The sequence below is a fragment of the Etheostoma cragini genome, chromosome 12, assembly GCF_013103735.1.
Source record: "Etheostoma cragini isolate CJK2018 chromosome 12, CSU_Ecrag_1.0, whole genome shotgun sequence".
Classification (NCBI taxonomy): domain Eukaryota; kingdom Metazoa; phylum Chordata; class Actinopteri; order Perciformes; family Percidae; genus Etheostoma; species Etheostoma cragini.
In genome coordinates this window covers 13,270,933-13,296,014 of record NC_048418.1, presented here as the reverse complement: position 1 = coordinate 13,296,014, position 25,082 = coordinate 13,270,933, and the positions used below count along the sequence as shown (strand labels likewise).

The 25,082-nt window shown below is 42.1% G+C and overlaps 1 protein-coding gene and 1 long non-coding RNA gene across 5 annotated transcripts in view; one reads left to right on the top strand and one right to left on the bottom strand.

Annotated features, from left to right (window-relative positions):
• mib1 (mindbomb E3 ubiquitin protein ligase 1) overlaps positions 1 to 25,082 on the top strand; it is a 58,753-nt gene that overhangs the window by 23,765 nt on the left and 9,906 nt on the right. For all 4 annotated transcript variants that reach the window (XM_034887257.1, XM_034887256.1, XM_034887255.1 and 1 more), the window contains exon 13: positions 23,767 to 23,899. In XM_034887257.1, the coding sequence (XP_034743148.1) occupies positions 23,767 to 23,899 (133 nt within the window). The remainder of the gene's footprint in view (positions 1 to 23,766; positions 23,900 to 25,082) is intronic.
• LOC117953859 lies at positions 1,554 to 8,126 on the bottom strand. The gene is made up of 2 exons (XR_004658700.1): positions 5,386 to 8,126; positions 1,554 to 2,032 (listed from the first exon to the last, which is right to left on the bottom strand). It is a non-coding gene; the product is annotated as an uncharacterized LOC117953859 (long non-coding RNA).

Sequence of the window (25,082 nt, the reverse complement as noted above, 5' to 3'; positions counted from 1 at the left end):
CACACACTCACCGCTACGGATTGTAAAGGCTTTTCCTCATAAATTAGACCTAGTTTTTTTCTTTTTTACAATTCTACTAGATTGAAAGTGCTGTTATAACCACTAGTTACACGTTGAGCAAAAGATTTTCTCGGACATCCACATTGTGTTTTCTCCCTGTGTGTGTTCACCGCCGGCCGAGCCTGCAAGGGGAGCTTGGCTCGTCTTTCTCTCGGGCTGCTAGAAGCCAGTAGCTGCTACAATACTGTAAACAATACGATTAATAGCCCATGACTCATAAACTGGCTCTAAACAAACCCTGCAGCGGCAATCTGTACCCTTTTACGTGTCACCTCCTTGTGATATTTGCCCTCCTCCTTCTCTCATATGGTTCAGTGTTCAGATTTCTTTTAATATGCCAACATACAGGCAAACCCCCTACGGTAACCGAGGACTCTGCAATCATTCACACCGTGTTCTAAAATGCTGTATTCCCAATATAATGACTAATACTAAGTACTAATAGGCAACAACATAATGGTAGTATTGTAACAAAGTGTTGTGGACCCATAAAGACCAATCTGCTTGAAGCTTTATTCACGTTCTTCATGGCTGCCATTGATTGAATTAGGAGTGTTTCCACATTCTCTTGCTCATTTCAGACTAGTCTAATCAAGTCAGTCTACTGTAATTGAGTAAGCCAGCGCCTCTTACATTACCCAAAGAGATTTCATGGTTATTGGTCCAATGTAAAACACTTCAAATTTCAAAGACATGGAAAATGCAGTACTATTCACAATGGATTTAATACATTTATATTTATATATATATATATTGCATTTTTATATTCTCTACCAGCATCATCAAATCGGTTTAAGTAATGTGAAAAATTAGATAGATTGTTGTATGTTTTCTGAGTTTGAGAAAAGGTCAGTTTGACATAGTGTTAATCATTCAATTAAAAAGGCTTAAGAAATAAGAGAGGCAAGAAAAGGAGGGGGGTCAGGTGCCAGTGTGAAGGTAGTTTGGTTTGATCTGCCTGTTCTGCAGTAACAGTGAGTGAATGTGTGAGACTGTAACTGCTTGCGAGCGGTCTGCTCCTGTGATTTGTGCGTTCAGCTCCTGTCCTCTAGAGCATCTGGCTATCATCTAACCCAGCTTGTCCAACCTAACTGCAGGAGGTTTCAGGGGAAGGAGGCCAACATGTTGGAATATGTGTTGTACATTCTCTATTCTATTCTCTAATTAATTTTTTATTTCTTGCACTCTTATTATCTTAGTTCTACTTTAAATCACTTTACATTGCCATTGTACCCCTGCTGAGCTGCACTGGCTATCTGCTTTTGCTTATTCCCACCCACAGTGTAATTGAGTGTTAGCATCCAGTCACAGTCAGTTTAGGAGGTGTCTTAGCAAGACAGCCGCACAGACATGCGAGTGGTGTGTCAAAATAGCTCACACTGCAAATCCACCCCCTGCTATTTTTGAAACAGGCATTGACAGTGTGGTCAGAATATCAAACCCGTTGGCAGCAAAGAGGTAACACTCAGTCATGAAAGTGGACCATACCAAAGTTTTGAAGCTCGGATTGATTTCTTTATTAGTCAAAAATAAGACATGACAGGAACATGACAGTTACACTCCAGATGTTGTTGGTACAGAAAGCCATAAGCCAGTCATCCATCAAGAAGTGGCTCACTGCCATTACAGTGATTGTTGAAGGCATCACAGCTAAAGGAGCTCCTGTAGTCATCAAAGCATAGCTACAGCTGGTTGAAGGGGACCAAATCCATTCAAGAGGTGATTTGGTTCCATTTTACCAGCTTTAGCAAAGCATTGTGGAATCATTGTTTCCGGGATGGACTGGGAACTGCTATGAAGGGAGTTTTATCTGAAAAGAGCAAGGGACACTGAGCAGAGAAAGGCCATGTTGCATTCAAACATCTTATTCAAACATGGATGTGGGTTTGCACACCATGCTCACCCACTAGTTAAAATGGACAATGCTCCCTTCGCTCTCCTGATTTTTCTTGCCTGTTCACCTTCACCCATTCTGTGTGACACACATTACATTTAGCACACTGCACCCCATATACCACCACACCAGTAACACATAGGTACAGTTGCTTAACCTTACCTAACTTTCTCCTTTCCTGCCTCCCAGTCTATTTATCCTCCTCACTATCTTCTTAAGTTTTATGCTTGCCCCCTCCCAGAGAGAGAGAAAAATTGTTCCCTGAGAAAAGGATAATAATAATCTGTGGCAGTGCACTTGAGTCAAATGTCCTGGAGTCATGAAGCAATTACAGGCTTTGACAGATGGGCTCTGCTGCAAGCGCGCTGCCGCTGCGGTCACCGAGACGGCCAACAGACGAATGCAGAGGCATAACCACACACACAAGCTCTTTCACTCATGCCCCTACAGCAGCACTCTGGGGTGTCAAGTCATAACATTAATTGAAATCAGTCATTGAAGTCCTAGAGACTGATTTGTAGTGTAGAGGGTACTGTTTGAACAGTGATTGAGGGCAGATTATTTCATGTCTATTTCAAGGCTCTCCAGTAGTACAGTAATGTAACATTTTCTACTAAAAATCTATCCCTGTGCTAATACGAAAATGATAACAGTAGCACCCACATAAACAACTTTAATTATGTTTTTATGTATGTGTGCCTAAAGCTTGTGTTAGTTGATGTCCAAAGCTCAGTAAACTATTCATACCATTAGCAAACAACAATCAAACATTTTTCATATTATAGCCATGTATAATATTATTGTATTTTTGCCCCCCCCATTTAAATCACTGCTGAACTAATTGTAGCTCAGTCTTTAAATTAAGATACAAATAAGTTACATTTATTTCAGCAATTTTTATATTTATATATTTTTTAAAATAAATTTACCATTATTATTAATAAATGTTCCTTTGACACTATTTTGTAAGGGAAGCTTGTCATTTTCTGCCAAGGCACAGATGAGGTTCTCAGAGTGGCCAACGACAGCTGAGTGATGTACGGCACTGCTTGTAGACAGGATGGAGGTCAATAAAGGGCCAGTTTGATATGGCACACCAGAGGCAGGTCTATTTGTAACATACACATGCACATTCATGCTTGCTGACTTACACACACACACTCAGAGTCAGGTGGCCAGGCTGCTCACCTCGTCTAAGGGCCATAACAGGGCAAAAGCAGGGGGGACGACAGGCACTGAGCATTTGATTATGTCAGCATCTGCTGTGTTTGTCACTCAGACAGCAGGTCATTGCTTTTGAGGGCTTGGGAGAAACATGCAGTGCAAGCCATGCACTCCTAAACGCCTCTGTCTTGACAGAAAATAGAGCAAGACAGAATATCATGCAGATGGGTCCAAATTGTGGAAACAAGTGAATACTGAAGCCCAAAAATGCAGCTTCATTCTGATGCTCTCTTCAAATTAAACAATTTTTTTGTGTTGGCCTTTGCTGTTAAGAAAATGTAAGTAGGATTTTTGTATATTTTCAATACATTATATCCAACCTTATCAGAGGAAAAATGAGGAACGTCAGAAAGGGATTTATAGGCGTCAAATTATTTTTGTCCATGAGTTAAGTATTGTTCCATTGTCAGTAAACTAAAGGTACATGGTATGCAGAATTTTTTTAGTTTGGATGTCAGCTGTGTTACCTCAATTTAGATGATTCTTTCAATTAAAGGCAAATAGAGTAAGTCAGCCTTACACTTGGCATATTAATCAGTTCAGAATGAAGTGTCTTATATTTAATAGAGAGCTGTTGTACTACAGTGGCATACATACACTTTTTCATTGCTACACTGCGGGAGAAATTTTGTAGGCACACATACAGCCTAGCCTGCCGCATCTAACAACATTGTAATAAAGGAAAATAAATCAAATTTTATGAGGAAGTAATTCATATGCAGGTACTGTATTTTACTCTTAGCAGTTTACATGTATTAATTTATATTTATTGTTGAGACTTAAATTGTCTCATTTGTTAATCAGACCTCAAATAACAATGATGAAAGTTCAAATGCAGTGGAAAATATTACCTTTTAGTACAGCAGTATATATCTACATTAAAGGGGTTTAAAGAGAGGTAAACCTGTGCTAAAACATGGTACAGGGATTATGTGCGATCCAAGCACGGGCCAGAGAAGGGGTCAGAATAGGTGAAAGTGCTAGATATGAATAGCTTGCAATGCAAACTACTCCCCCCCTCCCCCCTCGCTTCATTTCTCTCCGCGCCCCTGTCCATATTCTGTTGCCTTTATTTGTTTGAAGCAGTCAACAATTGGAATCGGCTGACAGGCAGGAGTTGACTCTGATCCTGCATTGTCACTTTTTGATGGTCTAATCTGACTGCCATGCGGCCCAGCAAAGCATTTGGCAAGCATAGCAAACGTGAACAATGAGAGCAGTAATCGGGAAAGGGAGGGGAGCCCGGGCTAGCCGTGTTGATGAAGGGTGGGGGTGCGAATAAGGGCATCGGCATAAAGGGAGGGCAGTCATAGTTAAACACACAAGATTGTTAACATAGAAGCCATATAATACAGCAGAATGATAGAGCCAGCCCCGGTCCCTCTTCTTTTTGCCTCCTCAGCAGCAATTTCCTGCTCTTTCAGTTGCATGTTTAAAAAAAAAAGAGACAGAAACAATGGCAGAGTTTTGGTCCAGTTCACCTTGCTTGCTTTTCCCCTTCAGCCATATTGGAGCACTAGAAAAGATTATAGTATTAATGGTCAGCAGCAGCTCCACAACACCACTCATGGCTTGCTTAAGTTGGTTCTGAGTTGCAGCTGACTAAATTTCAACGGCTATAATGCAGTTAAATTGCCCAATAATAAAAGGAGGCCCTGTTCATATGGCAATGTCACAAGACAACTATTTGCCCATAGTTGGTGTAGGTGGCAAACTCACAATGCTGACAGAGCAGGCTCAAAACATGATTTCCATCATTCTGTGCTTACTTACATAATTGTCCAATGAATTGTTGGTATATCTGGGATGAGAGGTTTTTATTGGCCAAGTCAGCCAGTTTTAGAAAGCAGTAAGTTCCCTACAGCGATTATTGCTGCAGTGAGACTGCCCAGAGACAGTATAGCTAATGTATGAGCCTCACCACTCACATTCATACTCTCCCTTTTCCCCTCTCTTTCTCCCCCCCTGTCCTTCTCTATACTTTGCCTGATATTTTCTCTCACACCATGATAACACTCATATTAACAATCTGCAGAACACAAACATATCCTCAGACACTGCTGTCCAACATCATTTTCCCAGAACGAGGACTAGCACCCCACCAAGAATACATACTTCTTTACATTCCATAGCTATCATATGTTCATATGGGTACATAAAGAAGTATGTACACCAAGGAGGTAATCTTAGATATGAAATTTTCTCACCTTTCGCCAAGGTCAGGAAGTTATGAGCAGAACATTTTTCCTCACCGTTCTCTCTCTCCCAAGTATGGTAGTCTGCACTGTAAGGTGACTTTGAGAGTAAATTCAGTTCAACACTCAAGGCTTTCCTTTGGTTGCCATGTAAGGCTGAACAGCCCGTCCCCCCGCCCCTGAACATAACAGAAGGTTTGCAGTCCATACCATAGTCAACTGTCCCGGTGACCCCGGCTGTCCTCCAGACAACTGGGATAAATCAGGGGGAGGAATACAGCTCCCCTTTTCTTTTTACTGCATTTAGAAGGTGGCCTTTTCCTTTTTCCATGAAAATGTTGAGGTAGATTAAGGGGTTGGACAAAAATGAAAGCAAAGGAGGGAAGAGTTTTCTCCTTGATAGAAAGTCCATGGTGTAAGGTGCCTCTGTGTGCACCTTGTCTTGTATGATGATCATCTGCTTTGGACCGTGTGTCTTGCAAGCAGGGGTGCACCTATAAGCTGATTGGCCCGCTGACACACTAAACACTTTCACTTCTCTCCTCCCACTTCTCTTTTGGTCTGCCTCCCTCACCACCATCTCATTCTCCTATTTCACCCCCAGTTTCTATATTCTCTCTTCTTTCCTACTTCTACTTTTACTAATATGTAGCTAATGCCTGTCCCTTGTCTCTCTTGTGTCAGCAACGTCCCCAGTCGCTAGCTGGAGCGCTTGCTGATGTTTGAAAACGAGGGTGATCCAAGTGGAACAGGAAACTATTGTGAGCAGGATTTGGGCTTTAGGCGCGGAGGCAGGCCATAGGTCACATGAAGGCGCTAATGCCCACTCAGCACTTGTGGATTGGTCCTAGCTATACCCCCCAACCTCCCCCCTCTCTCAATTTCTGTAGCTTGTTTTCTCTCTCTTCCCACACATAGACAGATCACTGTTTTTATAGTCATCTTTTCTCACTTTCTTTTTCCTCTGATCCAACCCCACTTGTCTGTGTCAACAGAGAAACCTGCTGTTCTGTTGCAGAGTGGGTGGAAAAGATCAATAACCATTTGCATGGTGGCGAGAATTGTTCAGCAAGTCTCTAATGAAACTTTGCCCCCGAACAACACATTCCACAAGTCAACCCTGCCTCCAGCCTTGCTTAGCTAGCCAGCAGACTGGGTGCTGAGGCTATGGGTGTAAAACGAAAAATGGATTGGGGAAGACTAGCTTAGGGTTGAGTTTGTAAACTCAATTGCAGAAAACAGAATAAATGGGAAAAATTGGTGCAATATTTTTTGCAGTGGAACGGTTTGGAATATCAATGAGGGGAGCTTGAACTGGAGGTGACAGTTGGTGGACAATCCTGGTCCTAAACGTGTGACGTCCTGTTTAGGAAATGTCACAGCCACCCGAGAGGGTGAGCAAATAGGAGAGGGGGGGTGAAATTCTTTCTACACACAGTGGAATGAAGGTTGGGAATGTGAACCAGCGAATTGACCCAGTGGTTATGTCTGTTCTGGTTTGGGCGATAGCACTGCAGTACTCTGGGCCCTGCTTGCCCTGCCTAGCTATAGTAATCCGTTACAGAGAGAGAGAAGAAATTGGGTTACTACCTTAAGTGCTGTGGGTTCGGCTGGTGACACACATCTACTCAGCCAACCAATGCTGCCCAATAGCCCCTCCCGCCCATCTTCACCTTCCGCACCCTCACATCTGTGTACACTTCTCACAGCTGTATGCCGTCAATCCAATATTTCCCCCCATTCAGCACTCCCGACCTGCCCGCTGTCCATTGTTTTGATGCTTCGTCATCCCTCAGGACGCCACATCCCATCTTTCCGCCCCAATCAACCAACCTTGGGCTTCAAAATGTGACATGTCCTCAAACTTACCTCCCATCAATTAAGAATGGCAGTGACCTCCCCCGCCCCTCCAAACCACCAAAAAGAAAAAAATAACACTGACAAGTCCCAGTAATTATAGTATCCTTAGAGATGGTACAAAAACATCTTGGAAGGTGTCGGACACAGAGGGCGAATTGTGCATAAGGGAATGTCTCTCCACACCAGTGCAGGTCTCAGTTAGCGAGTCTGTCATTAGATAGCGGCAGGGCTGCAACCATGAAGCCTAATGAGCCAAAGAGCTCTGCTGCTGCAGCATGTCCGGCCAGTGCCAGGAACACAAGAGAGTGAGAGAGAGAGCGTGCAAGACGAAGGAGGGAGGGATGGAGGGAGGGAGAAAGATGAGAAAGATAGACTGAAGAGTGCAATAAAACAGGGCAAAAATCCATATGGACCGTAGCAACTCCCCAGCCTCCCTTTTCCCTGCTTCACCTTCTCCTGCATCCTCCTCCTCTTCGTACTTTTTTCTATTTTTTTTTCTTCTTTTCCCTCTTTTGAGAAAAGAGGAACAAGAGAAGAGGAAAAAAAGCCCAAAGGTGGTCTCTGGTTAAGTTGTGTCCCAGTGCCGCTGCAGAACAGTGCATTCCACTCCCCCTTTTGACTGCGCGACTCACAGGCAAACCATGCGGTTAATAACTGATCGCATCCCAAGAAGAGAGAGGGAGAAGGGAGAGGACAGGAGACGTCAAGGCCCGTCAGGGGGTAAACTCCGTCCGAAAGCGAAGGAAGAGCATATATTACCTGTCAGATTAGTTTCCTATCTTAGCTGCTGCTCCTCTCTTCCCCTCCTCCTCTTCCCGTAGTGAAGAGAGCCATAATGACCTAGAGAGTGCTCCAGCTGCTGCAGCCATCGTGTGTGCCGGGTGCACGCCTGACTCGCTGAATCAGCTTCTATGATTGGGGGAGTAGGGGTGGTGGCAGGCGGGTTGAGTGCCAGAGTCAGGGAGGGGAGGGGAGGAGGGGAAAAGGAGAGAAAGCAGGGACACACATTCCCATACACAAGTCATACCTTTTAGAAGAGGAAGACATACAACTGAAATGAAGAGCTGCCATTTGAAAAAAAAAAGGGGAGGCAGAGAAAGAGGGAAGAAGGAGGGGTGAAAAAAAAAATCTGCAGCACTCCTCTCATCATGTGCATTCTGAGGGAGAGAGCTGAGAGGATGCCCTGGTCGGTGGAGGAGGCAGAAAGTGTACCAACCATCCTCGTACCCTGCCTTTTTCTTATTCCATCAAAACACACAGCCCCAGAGCTTTTTCACTGCTCCTTAAATGTGCTTTTATTATTCAGTGGAACTTTATACAGCAGCTTAGAAGAGGGAGTTTACTGAATGTTTGAGAGTAGAATTGTGATAGAGGTATTTATAAAAAAAGAAAGAGCTACCTCTGCAGTAGAAGGTAGCTGTACTTTTAATAGTCTCTTGCCATGCAAATGTGATTCCCGTTTTCAGGATATAGAGATGTGGGATATTGCGACATCTTTTTGGTATTTTTGGAGGTTACAGTTTTTGCACTTGTGAATGTTAATACGCAGCTTATGCATTCTTGATAGTGCATCTCCATGGTCACCTTTTTACCAGAAAAATATCAAGTAGCGGTGCTGCTGCAGTTTGGCGGAAGAGAGCCCAGGACGAACACAGTGGCAGCAGATTAGGACCACGAGGTCAACCAGCCAACAGCTTCCTACCCCACAGTGCAAAGGGCTAAGTACTAACGGTTAGCACGTTGTGGGAAGCCAAGCATTTGAAACATGCCTCGGCCCCTGTTGCCGGGTTGCTCCTGTGTCTTGTCTCACCAACTCCCTGACCATATTTAGTCAAGCAGTGCAAAAAATAGTTTGCGCTCCACTCCACTCTGCTCCTCTCCTTGCCTCACCCCCTCTCTCTTTCATCCCCCCGCCCCAGCAACTGTTGGCTACAGGCTCCGGGAAGCCTCCCTTATAGCTCCATGCCTATTGATTCCCCCGGCCTCGAAGGAGAGAGGAGCGTTAGGCCAGCTAGCCCTTGCTACCATTTGCTGTGCTATTTTTAGGAGCTCCAAATAAAGTGGTCTCTCGTGCTTCTACTTGTATATTCTTATTCTTTCCCCCCTCCCCTGCTTTACATCCTTCACCACCAACTCCACCGCCTCCCCTGATACCACCCCTTCACTATCTGTGTCCTTTTGACCCCCCCACCACCACCCAGTCTCCATAATTTTTCTTTTTAAATAGAGCTGGAGCACTCTACTTATGGTAGACCTTCCATCTGCGCACCTCTATACTTAGAATAAGTGCATATCCAAGCAATGGAGAAGAGGGAAAGGGTAAATGTGTAGGGAAGAGAAGCGTCCGTTTTGTATTTTCTCCAAGTCTGTAACTGTTTTTACTACAGTAAATCGTAGTTAAGTTAAAGCTCACATGTCTGTGTGTCTTTCAGTGTATGTCAAAGTTGTTTGTACAAAGATAGAATAAGGGACCGACATAACAGCGTAGAGGCTGCGAGACAGCAGGGAATATTATTGTTTTCTCATTTATTTTATTTATACGGCTTTTGGAAATGCAGCGAGACAAGTAGAAACTCGCCTCTGAGGCATTGAAAAGTTTGGGCTCCTTTCTCTTCTTTTTGAGCTCTCATTAATTTTCAAGTGTCTTTTTCAAGCTTTCCCGAGGCGCGGCCACTAAAGAATCTGTTTAATTAGTTGGTCTCATCACGGGGCACATCTATACTGTACGGAAACAATGTCCTCTGTGCCCTCCTATCTTTTTCTCTGTCTCGTCTTCTCTCCTCTTATACCTCAATGACAGCGCACAAGTCCTCTTACTTACCCCACCTGAATTTTAAATGCAGAACACCCAGGAGGTGTAAGCCAATGCCTTTCTACACCGCACCGATATGCTCTTTTAAGTAATCATATGAAAACCAGACTGTGGCATTTCAGTTGTAGTGAATGAGATTGTGAAAACTCACAAGCACCCTCAATACAGTATGAACATTTGTCTAAGTGTATTTTCATGAGCCAGAAAAATGTCACGCATTTCTGTTTCTTGATTTGATAAGCTTTTTAACAAGCTCCCAGTCATTCTGCCCTCACTCACATTTATATCTCAGACCTTTTTTTTATGGTGGAGATAATTCTGCATAGATTTAAGTATGCAATTTAATTAATGTAGTGTCACTGCAATTGATAGCTTTTCGGTTACATTATCTTTACGGCTGTTAAGAATTGACCATTTGTGAAGCAAAATGGATTCCAAGCTAATGTGTCTGCTCTAAACCTGACCTCACATGGCCAATCAAAATGCAGAATTGCAGCAATATAAAGGGCAATTTTGAACATCCACCTGTTATCTCCCTGCAGTCTCTACCTTTACACACCACTTAAAGCAGCTATGAAGAACTTTCAGTTTGTTTTGATTCTAGCGGCCCCTTTGGACAAAAGCGGTATTGTTTTTACCACTCCTGCTGTCGTACAGATCTTTTCCAGCTGTCACGAGCCAAAGCAATAGAAAGAGTTTGTTGTAGCAACCAACGTAATAATAACTAGAATTGCAAGCAGTTATGAACGGGGTCCAAGCCCTACTCCCCCAAGGCCTCTTTACACAATCATAGGGGGACAAAAAGAAAATAGTATGCTACACAAACACTGTTTGAAAAGAAATAAGAACTGGTTGCTACATGGAAGGGGGACTTAATTTTATGTAGGCTACTGATGTACAACCACAGCTCACAATGGAAAGTTATGTTATGAATGAAATAGACATATTAAATACCTGTCTAGGAGGAAGAAGGCCAATTCAGGATCGGTTTTAAATCATTTACAATCTCGTAATTGTCTCCATCTGTTGAAAGCCCGACCGCGGTTGACCTGAGTTTAGCCCGTCGTCGGACTCTCTCCATTCCTTTCATTCATTTATTTTTCTTCTGTGTTGGCCCTGCCCAAGTATCAGACATAACTACAAGAGATAACTTCTAAAATGAATGACAGGGGGTCTCCACCCTGCTTGTCCCAGCCACCCAACCCACCAGGCTGATCTCAATTACATCCCAACATCTCCTCTGCCCCTAGAACTAAGCAGCAAGGTTTACATCTTCCCACCATGATGAATAGCACAGGGCTGAATGTTTAGCTGAGCCGCTAATCGATCAATAAGTAAAGGGTAGACTAATGGATGTGCTTTCTTTCACTGGATAAAGGGGAGAGACATGTTGTTCTCCATATGAATACTGCTCAAGACATTTCCATTTGAATTTAAAATAATAATACAACCGATTGGTTTGAGCGTAACAAGTTGCATTTTTTATTGATGCCTTAAATTGTTCAGAAAACAAATCCAGCATTAAAAATAGCTGATTACAAGTATTTATTTTAGTTACCTAGATATTTGAAGCTTTTTTGTCCCCCTTTCGTTATATTTTTTAAATTATGTGCGAGGATTCCCATCCAATTATTGTTTTTGTTTAATTCTGTTTCTAAATCGTCCGTGGTGTTTTTAGATGTTTTTTTTAAATGTTGAATAATGAATAGAGTTAAACACAACTGTTTTGGGGCATTTGTAGGCCCCATGAAAGGGGAGAGAGAGGGGGAATGACATGCAGCAAAGGACTGCAGGTCGGAGTTGACCGCTGCGTTGCGGAGTAAACAACTATATGTGGGCGCCCACTCTACCAACTGAGCCATCCTGGCGCCCTTAAGTTCAACACAACTTAATCTGGAAGGCCCACCCCTGGTTAGTTAACCTGCTTCTGATCAATACTTAGTGTCAGGTTCTCTATAGGGTTGTCAGTCCTAATGAGAGCTCATCCCTTTGGGTTCACGCAAATGAGTGGCATGTCTACTCTCAAATTGAAATGTTTTGGAAAGGAAGTTCTGGTTAGCTTCAGATGGTAAAGAAAGCTTTGTCTTAATTCCTCCTGTCTATGTCCCTTCCCACCAGACAACTTCATAGAGGGATTAGAGCCATTTCTAATGAGTCCAGTTTGTGCTTTTTGAGTAAATCTCCATGCGCCTCTACAATCAGTGTGGCTCTTCCTTGTGCTTAATTTATCTCTCTTGTCAGTTCCTCTCCCTATCCCTCTCTCACAACCCCCTCTTCTGTCCCCCATCTTGCCCCTCCCTCCTCATCCCTTTACACAATGCATCATTTGAAGAGGTGAGGCTGTTGAGCGCTTAGAGGAATAAAAGTGATTTATGAATGGGCCAACCTACCTGGGTGCTGGAGGGGGAAGCCAGAAGCAGTCAGGCTCTCTGATCCAGCAGCCCATTGTTCTCTCCAGCCTCACTGCAGGGGAAGCTCCTCTGCCTTTCCTGCCTCTGATCTTTTACCATGCCTTACTGGTGCCGCATGTAACTGTTAAGTGACTCGCAAATTGCACAAATACAAAAACTATGTACTGCAGCGGTGCATATGTGCAAGCCCATTTTCTCAAAGGCCCACACAGTATAATGCTTTAAATTTATGTTTATTTGGCAGTTGCCCACTAAAGTAGATGGGTGCCTTTTTGCTTGCGTGCACCGGTTATATTTGTATGCGTGTCCTAAGTTAGTCTTTTATGATTAAAGTGTGTACGATTTTAGAAGTTGATACAGGTGAGGACAACCAGGTGCAGCAGTCAACAGCCCTATCTATGAAATAAAGACAGATGACAGGAAAGGTGTTGTAGCTGCTGAGGACAATGTATGAGTTCCTCCTTTTCACCATATGCTCATGCAGATACACACACACATTCACACAATACATGATGAAAGCATATTAAGGTTTTACAGGGTAAAATTAAGGTGGTATGTCACTTGGGCATAGTGATTTGGATGATATTGGTTAGTGTTTGTGTGTTTGTCTGCTGTGTGTATGATCATGTAATTTTTACAGATATGATCATTTCTGAAGGCAGGGAGGTGGAAGCAATTAACTTGGTCAGGGCTAAGGTGCCCGGCTGTAATTCATTAAAAGATAACCGATCGCAGAGATATGTTGAAGTAACCTTTGGAATCCAGATGAAGTGCACTTGTGAGTTTTTGTAGCACACAATGGGAGGTAATATCCTCATGTTGGACAATTATCATAACATACTCTATGTAGCCTAGAGAGACTGACTCTGCTGATTTGTTATTTGCAATTACACATGTCTCCTTAGTATTATCTGTTATTATCTTCAGTTGTTCAATTAGACCCTGCATTGTTTTGTTGTAGCTTATTCTAATTAAATTACTCACTGAAGAATGTAGTCATTAAATATGTAGTGCAGTGACTGGTCAATTCAGAGAGCCTGGGTACCAGTTTGCTGCAGCATGCGCTGTGACTTAATTGAAAAGTCGCCCAATCCTAAATGCCCTCCCAGTGTCCACCTCTGTATGAGCTGGGACCAGTCCAACAGATCAACCAGAGGACAAGCTGATACAAGCCCCAATCCCCCTGTGACCAATCAGAACGCCCACACTTCCTAGGCCTGGGCCAACAGTGGCACTGAGCCAATAGATAAGCTCAACCATGCTGTAATGCTCTGTCCTGTGGCATGCTAAAACATTGAATCCTGGCTGCTATGTTGCCATAGCACATGTTGGAAGAGGGAGGGGTAGGGGTAGCAGAGGGAGGGATGGATGGAGGTGAAAGAGAGGAAATAAGGGATGGATGGATAGATGGATGGATGGATGGAGGGAGGGAGGTAGGTATATGGAGGGACATATCTCTTATTGAATGGACTCAAGGACATAAAGGGCTTTTGGGAAAGTGACTATTGCATGCAAAGAGAAAAGCTTGCATTGTGAAGGTACTATAGCCATCAATGGTGTGGTTTTTTTTTGCCCGCTTGGGAAACCTAGAAAGAGTAGGATTTATTTGTGTCACTTTAAGTGCCTCACCAATACAGCTAATAAATATGACAGAGCAAGGTGATATACTTCCATAGCACAGCTGTCAGGCATCTTTAATATTCCCCCCCATTTGAAAACAAATATAGTTCATTTATTTACTTGATCCATGGAATAAGCAATATAATTTATATTTGCATTTGATTGTACTTAAACATCAGGGATGGGACTTTAGTTTGTGTCTTCTTTAAAACACTGAGAAGTGTGCTGCATATTTTAAGCTGAGTGAACACATGTCAAACATCAGCATATGCCTTTCAGTATATTAAATATAGTTTCACACAACACAAAGCTCAAGAAAACACATCACTGAATATATTAACTAGCTGATCACCTTAGAGGATTGAATATTTATTTGTAAATACAGTATTCCAGTTCTGTACCTCATAGTTTGGTTTTATATCAATATAATACTGATAATATATTTATATTATAGATTTGATAATGTTTATATCAAGCTAATGTTAGCTCAGAAATGGTCCATGCTTGCGTAGTAAATTGTTATAATCATTTAAGGAATGCCTGGACATACACGTAGATTCTCTGAAATCATTTAGAATTTTTAGTGTGAAAATGCAATGACCCATTTTAAGAGTATCAGATGTTTAGGGAGCCAAAATCGCCGATCTGAGTCTTATGTTGGGCGAGAAAACCATGTCAAAACAGGATCGCGATAAAATTCAGGTCGATAACATTGATAAGTTTGGGATATATATCTAAAACTTATCGTTATTGACCTGAATTTTAACCCAATAACACAACTGCCAGAGTTGAGCTTATTGGCTTGCTGGGCAAGCCTACTTCCTGTTTTGAGCGCTTGTCTGTAGCTGGTGTTGTGTCAAAGTGTGTTCCCCTGTCAAATAGTATTATTTTCCCCTCTGTTAAAATGTGTGGGGACCCCATTATAGTTAGGGATAAGGGTTGGTTCAGGTTTAGGTGTGGGGAAGTAGGTAAAGTTGGAAAAGGGAATAGAAATGAGCGGAAGTGGAGCCGAGGGCAACAATAGCGATGGTGTACATGAACGTGAATTGCGTTGTCCTATCAAGCTGAATACATTCAACAAGGGTTATAAAACGTCAGTTGTGTGGAAATGGTCCGGATTTCACAAAAGTGACAAGGAGCAGATTAAGCCGATCTGCATAATATGTTGCTGGTTGTTGCCAATCAGGACAGGAAATGCAATCTTTTCCGTCACCTGACCAGGCACCATCCCATCAACTACACAGAGTATGAAAATGCGGACTTATGCTCATGAGTCCACACACACAGCCTGCAAGTTAAAAGTAATAACGTTTGTTTGTCTGCTGTCAACAGTGCAGCCAATGCCTCTGTTGAAAAACATTCAAAAAGGAGCAAAAGTGTATTGAGCAATATTTCTTATTGTAAAGCCAAAAGGGACTTGTTTACATGTGCACTTGTTTACACCCTTGTTTGGTTTTGTGCTACAAACATTTGAAGAGCTTTCTTGACTTTCTTGGAGTTTAGATTTAATAAATTGCTTTTTAGTAATCGTTTTAGGTTGTTTGGAAAAATATATATTTATTCACCACTGTTTAGACACAATGAGGCATAACAGTATTTTTTGAGGAACTGTAGGGCACTTAACATCTACAACAGGTCTACAAGATGAATTTTACAAGATATTCTTCATAGGGAAACTGAATTCTATAGACTATTTCCAATTTAAATTATATTATACTGACACGCTTACCGTTTTAATGTTTCCAGATGTTGGATATCAAGACGACGAGCTAACAGAACTGTAAAGTTGTTGTTGAATGTTGTTCAATTAGAACGGACCCACCGCTTTGACGTTTTTGGTGGAGCTGTTTGTTTAATAGTCGACTCGGACAAAGCGAGCGTTTTGACAATAAACTACATCAACATAACAGTATATGGAGTTAAACTGGACGGGCCAAATAATCTCTAAATAGTTCTACTTGTTAAATTGCAATGTGAGCGGCAGTCAGCGGGGAGTGCATTATATTGGCAGAATAATGTAAAAGGCAACCGCGACTACATTGTGCGTCTGCTCTATTTCTGACACAGTGGCGGGAGAAATTTTGCCATGCCGGGATGCCACTAAAAAAATCAACATAGAAGAAACTCAACAAGACAAAACAATTTTTTTTTAGAGGATGGGGGTATTAGTAACCCTAATGTACTCTGAGGAAGACACTCAGGTCGATGCTCACAGCTAAACCAAGCTTAGCTGTTGAATAATGCAGACCATGTTACCTTGGTAAACCCGTACGGACACTGAAGTCAGTGGCTCTCATGTAAATGCAGTATGACAGGTCAGAGAGGATAAGGATTTGTGTTTGTGTCGTTTGTGTGTGGATTCTTGTGTCCAAACAAGCAAAGAATACTGAAGAAAATGGCACAGCATTTTCTTTGTAAAAAGGAAGAAAACCATTACATTATTCAGATTAGGCGGACACCTTTCAAAATTGTTGCCGAAAATCTGTAGAATCATGAATCTGTGTGGAATACACAGAGGGCCTTATCTGTGTAATGTATAGTACATTTAAACAAGCTCTATTCCCCTGCTATTAACAAGTTGGTTGTTAGACATGTTCTGTGCTGCTCTGGGGCACATGGCCTGTTGTCTCAGTGCTTAGGAGAGGCAGTAGCTCACACAAGGCCCTTTGATCCCTATTATTTCCCTTTGCAAACAAAAGATTTGAATTACCAAAGCGCTCTTTCAGCCACAACTTCTTCCTCTGCATGCGTGCCTAGAAGTGTAACTGCTGAAAAAGTCATTAATCAGTCATTCATCAGCTGAAATATGGCAGCTTATTTCTGTCACTTTGGTTCTCTTCTGCCAATTATTGTGGAAGAGAATTTGATGGTGCGTTATCCTTATTTTTTGGTTGTGTTTAAGGGGTGGTACTGTTACTGCTGGCTTGCTTTGTGCAAAGGGACCCTTACAAGTTCCAACATACAAAAATGAGCTTTTTAGGAGTGTAATGTGTTTGTGAGGGCAGAAAGGTGGGAGGCAGGCCAGGGAGTGAGGGGTGATTTAAAGTGGTAGATTTGCAGTGAGGCTGTAGATCATGGGAGCCTCTCAGACTGTTTGCCCGTATGGTGACAGTGTGGCATGCTGCTGAGTGGCTGTCGATCGAAGGACCTTCAGCACGGCTGAATTCTCCACCGCTCTGCAAAACCCAGAGTCAATCCCTCTGTTCTATTTACTGCTTTGTACCTCAGTGTAGAAGCACTTGCAGTTAATTTCACCAGGCATGAGTAAGTCTGATTATATTTCATAGAAAATGAAAGGAACTTTATATTCCCAAAAGGGCCAGAATCTCAGCCACAAAAAATTTGAAGTAAATAAATTTAGGTCCGAAATTAAACATTGGCTTTACAGATAAGTCATTTAGATGCTGTTGGGTAGGTGATACCAAAAAACCTGACAATTATTCAAATGACAATGGCATGATGGCTTAAAATACTGCTAATAACCTAGGAAGTTAGAAAACATGTAAATATTAAAAGTTCAAATTCAGGGTTTTGCAGCTCAACCTGAGACAAAGAGGGTACATATCAGGGTGTACTGTAGTTTGGGTCAAGGAAATTATGTCCACTTGTGTAAAAAGCAACCAATGACCAAAAAGTATAGAAAAAAAATTTCCAGAGAAAAATTTGCTGCTGCTTGTAGCTTTGGTTACAATCAAACCAACATGAGCTAAGCTGTTCACTGTGTCGACCAATAGTATCTCTGCACTTTGGACTGAAGAAAAACACAGATGAAGCATGTATTACATTACCCTTAGGTTTCAGAAGGGATGTTTTTAAGCCTTGGTTTGGGATTCACAGAGTTCATAAAATCCAAATAGCTTGTAGTGCAGCATATTAATAAGTTCAGTTCAGTTTATTTAGTTCCTTAAAACCGACACAGTGGATAAGCACAAACCATCCATCAAATGACATATACATACAGTAAGTGAAACAGCCGATACTGTATGTCATAGTGCGTAGGTGTTGATATTGACAAGTAGATTTTGGTTTCATTAGATCAATTTTTGCATTACTGTCACAGAAAAGTGTAAAAGAGTTTAAAAAAAGAAAAAAGGGGGAGTGAGCAAAGTGAAGGGGTTAGAGATGATTTTCTTTGCTTTTTTAGCAGCTTGTTTGAGGCACATTGACTGTAATCACAGAAAAGAGGCCAGTGAGTGTGGATGCTTTGGTAATAGTGTACTCAAGTCTGCTTGTATCTTTGGCTGATAAGTGATTTGAGCTACACCATCCATTTTCTATGCCTTGGTTTATGTACTTTGTCCTTCATCAAGTCAGCCATTCAAAATGCTATTATCAAATCCTGCCTGGTGGTTTTGTCACCTTTCAAATGTGTCATTGGCACATTATCCAATTGTATTCAGTCCTTATGAGTAATCTTCACAGAGCAGTTTCCTTTTTATTTCAACTGTATAAATATTTGTTTAACTGTCCCCAGATTTGCACTAGCAGAAGACTAAAGACGAGTGGGATCCGGGACTACGCAAGCCTATGCAAAATATGTTCAATAATGACATGTTATCTATTTATTTATTTAAGTTTTGATGCTATTGAGCGATGGTTCAATATATTAGCATGAATCAGGTATCTCTTTATTCTAATATAATCTGTCCTTGCTTTATCTTTTATGTCAGTCTTTGCTTTTTGAGTTAGTGGATGTATATTATAACTATTATGGCATGTGCATGAATTAGAATAAGACTTTTTCAAGGAGCTGGGGAGACTAAAGTGCAAGGAAATAGTAGCACAGGGATATAATTGGGTCATCTTGAACCAATGGGACATTAACACACCATTGGGCTTCTCTGACTATCTTGCTTCCTCCTCTTTCATAAATTGCTATGAATCAGGTCCCATAATACCCGGTGATTTAAAGCTGAGCCTTTATAGACCCCCGCCTACTTCCCAAATGGACAGACAACTGTACCTGAGATGCTTGAAAATGCACCCGGCACCTTCTAAACAACCTTCAAGGCACAGGCAATAGCTATAGTGATAACCAAAACATCATAAAAATGCACCCCTTTCCCGTCTTTCCCCTTCCTGGTTTATGCAAATAGTCTTTAATAAAAGCATGCTCACTCAGGGGCCTCAGGTACAGGCAGGCAGGGGAAGGTCACTTTGTAGGGAAAATTATTCTCTTCACGGCATGGTAATGAAAGCCTTTTTATATTGAGCAGAGCCAGCTAGGTTCTTGTCCTCAGCCCTCTGCTGCACTGCCGGCCTGAGCGCTATCTGTGTTTATTTACTCTGTCCACAGCAGGATGGCCAGTAGCTGTGGGATGGCCCTGACAAAGTGAACTGGTAACTAATTACTTGTTGGGGTGGAGTGATGGCCAGGGGCGGGGGCGCTGGCGACATAGGGGGAAGTCAAACACTGTTCGTCTGCATATACTACCCACACCGCGATGATGCAATGCATTGCATCCCTTTAATTTTTCCCCGTTTTTTGGTTAAAGTTATACATATGTTCAAAATCCAAGCAATATGTAAGCCAAAATTCTCATTCAAAGCAACATATTTTGAGATCAGTGAAATCTTGAAAGTTTATGGCTCTAACCCTCCCAGTTGCCACTGACTAAAATGCTTTGTGCCTTCCAAACCTTTCACACATGATGGGGGGGTTCCATTTGGAGTTGGTTTGTTGCATTTGTGAATGATTTGTTGGGAACAGGGTAAATTATTTCAAAGGAGCTGAAAGTATTGATCCTGTCCCCGATGAGCTTACACCTCATGTATTGTCTGAAGTTGTCTCATCACAAAAGGCTGTTCCAATAAGGACTCTGTATCTAAAAGAACAAAATCCTGCTGGTATTGGGGAAGGAATGTATAGACGAAGCTCATGAAACATTCTGACCTTCTAATTTTCTTGAAGTTAGTATAGATTAGGTTATGCAACTAAAACCATTTTTGTCAAAATAATTTCAACCAAAGGCACACTCACCAGCTATTTCTCCAAAGGCTCATAAAAGGTGTTCATCGCCGAATAGTCTGCTCAGCTATTGACATGGAGATGGATTTTTTTGACACGCCAGCTGTTACAGTTTAACCCATGTCATTTTTAGGACGTCTTTCGTAAATACAAAAATCTACAAAGTGGTATGGATAAAATATAATCTCATCTGCTGATGAAGACCATGTGACATAGTATAAAGCTCTTATAAAAATTTGAAAGTGGACCTTGAGTTGGGATTGTATTCCAAGGTCAAGAATTGACTTTGATCGTTTCAAAACATTTTGGGGTATTGGGGTGTGGAATATTTGTAGTATAAATTCGATCTGTATGTTTGACCATACAAGGACTCTCACAGAGACAGCTAGACTCATCATTTTCATCATCAGGTTTATAAAGCATTTTATTTTCCCAAGGCAGGTGGCACCTTTTGGCGACTAATTTACGATGCAGAAACTTTTTTTCTTGAGCTTGAAGCCTTAGTTAATGGATGACGGTATGCCAAACACGTCTCCTACATCAGAGTAACCATATGTTTGTGTGAAGCCATTAATCTCAGGCTGGATGTTGACTGTTCCCATTTTGCCCTGTCCTACCCAAGTTATTGTCCCCCGACTCTCACTTCCTGTTGTAATAACGACTACTGACCACCACACAGATGGCTGTCAGCCAGGTGAGGGCAGCAGAAGGGACCTGTCGACCCCTACACACACACTGACAAACTCCAACAGACAGAGCTGAGGGCTTCACAAAGCGTCCTGGTCAATGACAAATTGCAGCCCAAGACAACAGGCCCCTGTGTAGCTCTCCTGAGGGACTCTGAGATCTCTCACAGGGTGACCCAGTTCCATCACGTCTCCCCTTCTGCCTCTTTCCTCTACATTTCCTTTCCCTCAGCTGCATATCCTTCGGCATTCACACAGACAATGGCATTGGATTTAAAGTTCAGTTCTAATAAGGGGATCCTCTCTTCACTCTAAATATCAGTCTTCTTCTCTTAGCAGATAACCTGAGTTGTCTAAATGTTAACTTCCAGTTCAATTCACTGTCTTCTGCTCAGTAAAAGGTCTGCAGCCTGAGCTACCTCAAGGGCCAACACACAGTTCCTCTCATACTTCCCCCGGTCACTTTGAACATCACTCTTATCCGAGAGAGTGAGATATATATATATATAAAAACTAGGATTTATTTCTTGGTTCTTAATTCAATCTTTTTCTGCCTTTACAGCAAATAACTGAACTGCAATGCAGCAGTACCAGTATGGGGCATTAATATTAATGTCCGCCCATTTGGCCCAGTGTGGCAGGGAGCCTGTCAATCTAGACTTCTATTGGAGGGGCTCCCTACACCAACAAACACCTGCCTGCACTTAAGTGCCTGCTGCTGACACTAGAAGGCGCCAGTCTGCCCCTATGGTGTTGCAGGCATGCATTTATTGGCCAGTAGTTTTACATACAGGAGGTATTTCCAGCCAATCCAGATCACACAAATGTTATACATTGCACCAATAGGAGGATGAAAAGGGGAACAAAAAGAACAAAGGCTTTATGTGGGAAAATTGCCCTTGATTCTGATGGAAATTGCTGTAGTTTAAAAAAAGTAACCACATTCCTGTATTGTCTATTGGTCTTATTTGAAAGAAAAATAAAAGAGTGCTGTTTGGAACGCTTGGGAATAAGTTTTATGTTATAGCTTCAGGCAAGAATCTGATGTGGCAAGGTCTTTTCTTGAATAATGTGCTTGTTTAAGTCTCAACTGCTATCCAGTGGGAGCATAACGGATGAAATTACTCTAAAGTCCCCCCTGAGATGGTTAATCTACAGTATGCAAGCAAAAGATTCTTTGTAACAAAGGCGTCACTTTATGAATGTGAGATTAGGGAGAATGGGTGCGGTTGCTATCACATTTAAGCAGTGCTCCTCTGCATTAAGTGGTTGAAGATGGCTGCAGGCAATGCAGGTGTGTAAGCCTCTGTGCAATGAGAGGTAGAGCGAGAGAGCGAGGGAGCCTGGGATCAGTGTGCTGCACTGTTCATCACTGCAGCAGTACACCAGCCCCGGATCTCTGTCCGTACAGAGGTGCTGGCTGCCTGCCCCCCCTGCCTCTCTGCCCCTCTTTCTCTGCTTTCCTCAAGAGAGTGTGCTGATGATGCTCTCTTTCATTACTCCAGAAGGAGGGAGACGAGCTGTAGGTTTAGCAAAAACCCGCAGGGAACCAGCCATGCTGATTACCTGCAGTCTGAAAGCCTGCCAGCATGTTGATTTGCATTTTTTCTTTTCTCTGTCTTAATAATTTAAGTTTATAATAGTAATCGTAGTTTAATTTCCATTGATTGTGCAGGCTGTAACATTCTTGATCCTTTTTGGACCCCATTTCCTTTCAGTAATGTTTCAGACCCAATTTACCATACGGTTGTGTGTGTAAACACTCCAGTGCTCGCATGGGGGCTGTTCAGCCATATTAAAGTAAAATCAGCTTCCTCCTTTTGTTGAAGTTCAAAGCTATACCCTGCATGATTATTCAGGGTTAATCAAGGTCAGAAGTGTTCCCTCCAGCATTGTTGCTTTATTGCTTATTGAAGGTACATTGTGTTCCTAACAACAGACAATATACAAGAACAGTTCAGGGATATGGCTTTTAAGTGTCTTGTTTTATATTCCATAGCATTTGGGCATTTGGCCAGGGGCTAAAGCAAGACAAGTAGAGAAGGTAGGGGCTTTAAATGGATAATGGTTTAGTTCAAACACTTAATAAAAAAAAATAGTAGGAAGAAGGGTGTTTACTCAAAATCTATGTATTGATATTTCAAATAAATCTTTCGTGCTGTCTTTTTTGTGATTCTTGGATTTGAGAAGAAATGGCAATGTACGTGGATTCATTTTACTAGGAAAATAGTCTCTTTTTTCAATGACACTGTAGGAAGTGCCCATCAGCCTCCCTCTATCTCCACGGTGACACTGTGACTCGCTCTCAGCCTTCCATCCATGTACAGCAGTCTTTGCAGACACTTCTCTCTGTGACACACATCCTCTAAATGACCTTCAATTGCACACAACTGACTGACTTTTTCTTTTCACCACAACAGGCTACTTCTGTTAAACAGCACTGTTTAAACAATTGATTTGTTTTCACTTCCTACCCTGTCTGTTTCTTCTCCAGGAGGAGATCTGAGTGAATGCAGCTAAATCTTGTGTAATTACAATTTTGCCTCCCAATGATAGGCGCGTTTGCGCATCATCAAGAGAGAAGTGGCTTCCCTTTTTAACTGAAGCGATGGTCGGGGGAATGGTACTCTAACATATCACACAGCTCTTGTACTACTCGAAGCTTAATGTAAATAACACTCTGCTTGGGAAAGCAACTCCCTCTCTAAGTTGATTGAGTATTTGTGTCCCCATGTGTGAAAATGGGATATGCTCTGCTCTAAAAAACAAAAGTGTGTTGGAATGGAATTGGAATAAGCTGTGAATCAGCAGTACAGACACAGTGATGTGTTTCCTTATAGCTGTTTTTGTCTGGCCCCCAGCAATCATACAGTGCATGAGACATCCAGTCACAGATTCATTTTGGCAGTTTACATTTACAAACTATCAAATTGACAATACCTTCTGTACCTTTTTTTGTTTTTTTTCGTCATGCTTCCCAACTCAGCCCATTCAAACACTCAATTTCTTCCCTTTCTCCATGTCTCCTCTGTGCAGTGCCATGCGTGTGCTGCTATCTAAACTGCCGAGGCCTTGGATCGTAGATGAGAAGAAGGACGACGGTTACACCGCACTGCACCTAGCTGCCCTCAACAACCATGTGGAGGTGGCTGAGCTCTTAGTGCACCAGGTAACAACACACTTGCTTTCATTTCAGTATTGTTGTCAGTGTCTTGCTGGGATTGTGTGTGCTACTCACAATCTAGTTTGAATAACATTTGGGTTCCAAGTGGATCTTCACACTTGTTCTCTAGCCTTATTATGCCGAAAGAACCCAGTCCTGAACAGTATGCAGTATTGTATTCTGGGGTGATGGAGCTTAAAGGTTGTAGAGGCTTGTGACTGGAAGGTTGCCATTTTGAATCCAGTTTGGTAATTGCATTGAACTGAGTGGTAAGATAAAGTTTGATCCAAAAACAAAACCACATCTTCAAATGTTTTTTTTTTATATATATACGGCTCACAGACCTATAAATTGCAGATTTAATTGCATGCTTAAAACGTAACACAAATGCAGTTATTCTTACTCTCTAAGAGACCCCTTTTGTTTACAATTATCAGTCCAAAGCATAGCTGCATAAGCTTAGCTTGCACTTCTGGCTTTACAGACAGAAGCCATCAAGAATGGCTTCCACTGCACTCCCTGTAGCCAGCAAGCTGCAGACCATTTGAAGCTGCTATAAGTCCCTTTTTTTTATTGAATCCAAGCGTTTCACAGAGGGGGATATTCTTTAGTGCTGTTGGGCCATTCTACTCTTCCAATCATAGGTTTGTGCACTTTTCCCTTCTGAGATTGCAGATTTAATTCTCAGAAGACACATACAGGAGTTTTCAGCCAAAGTCACCTGCTCAAGCAGGAACTGGGTTAATTAGGATATGGTGCAAGGCAGCAATGTTGCTGCAACATTCCAACGCTTGCTACCTTTCAACGGGGACAGCCTTTTTTCCAAGTGCCTGCAATGAGCTGGTTCACACTCTCTGGCTCAGCTTTCTATTCAGAAATTGCACCACACTACAAGGTGCACTGCAGATTCCCAGCCAGTCAGCCAGCCAGTCAGCCAGTCAGTCAGTCTTATTACTTGGGGATTTCACACACTGCCTGATCACAATGCTTATCTTCCCTCCACATCTTCTCAGCTGAGGTGTTTGCAATTGGAAATGACAATCACATGTACTGTAGCATTATTGTAGGATGTGTTTTTTCCAACCCCCTAGGTGACACTTTGTTGGTTGGCATGGTTGAAGGAAGGAATATTCTGTCATGCCACATAAAGCCAGACTGGTTGTTACACCCTTTCATGTGCTAAACAATT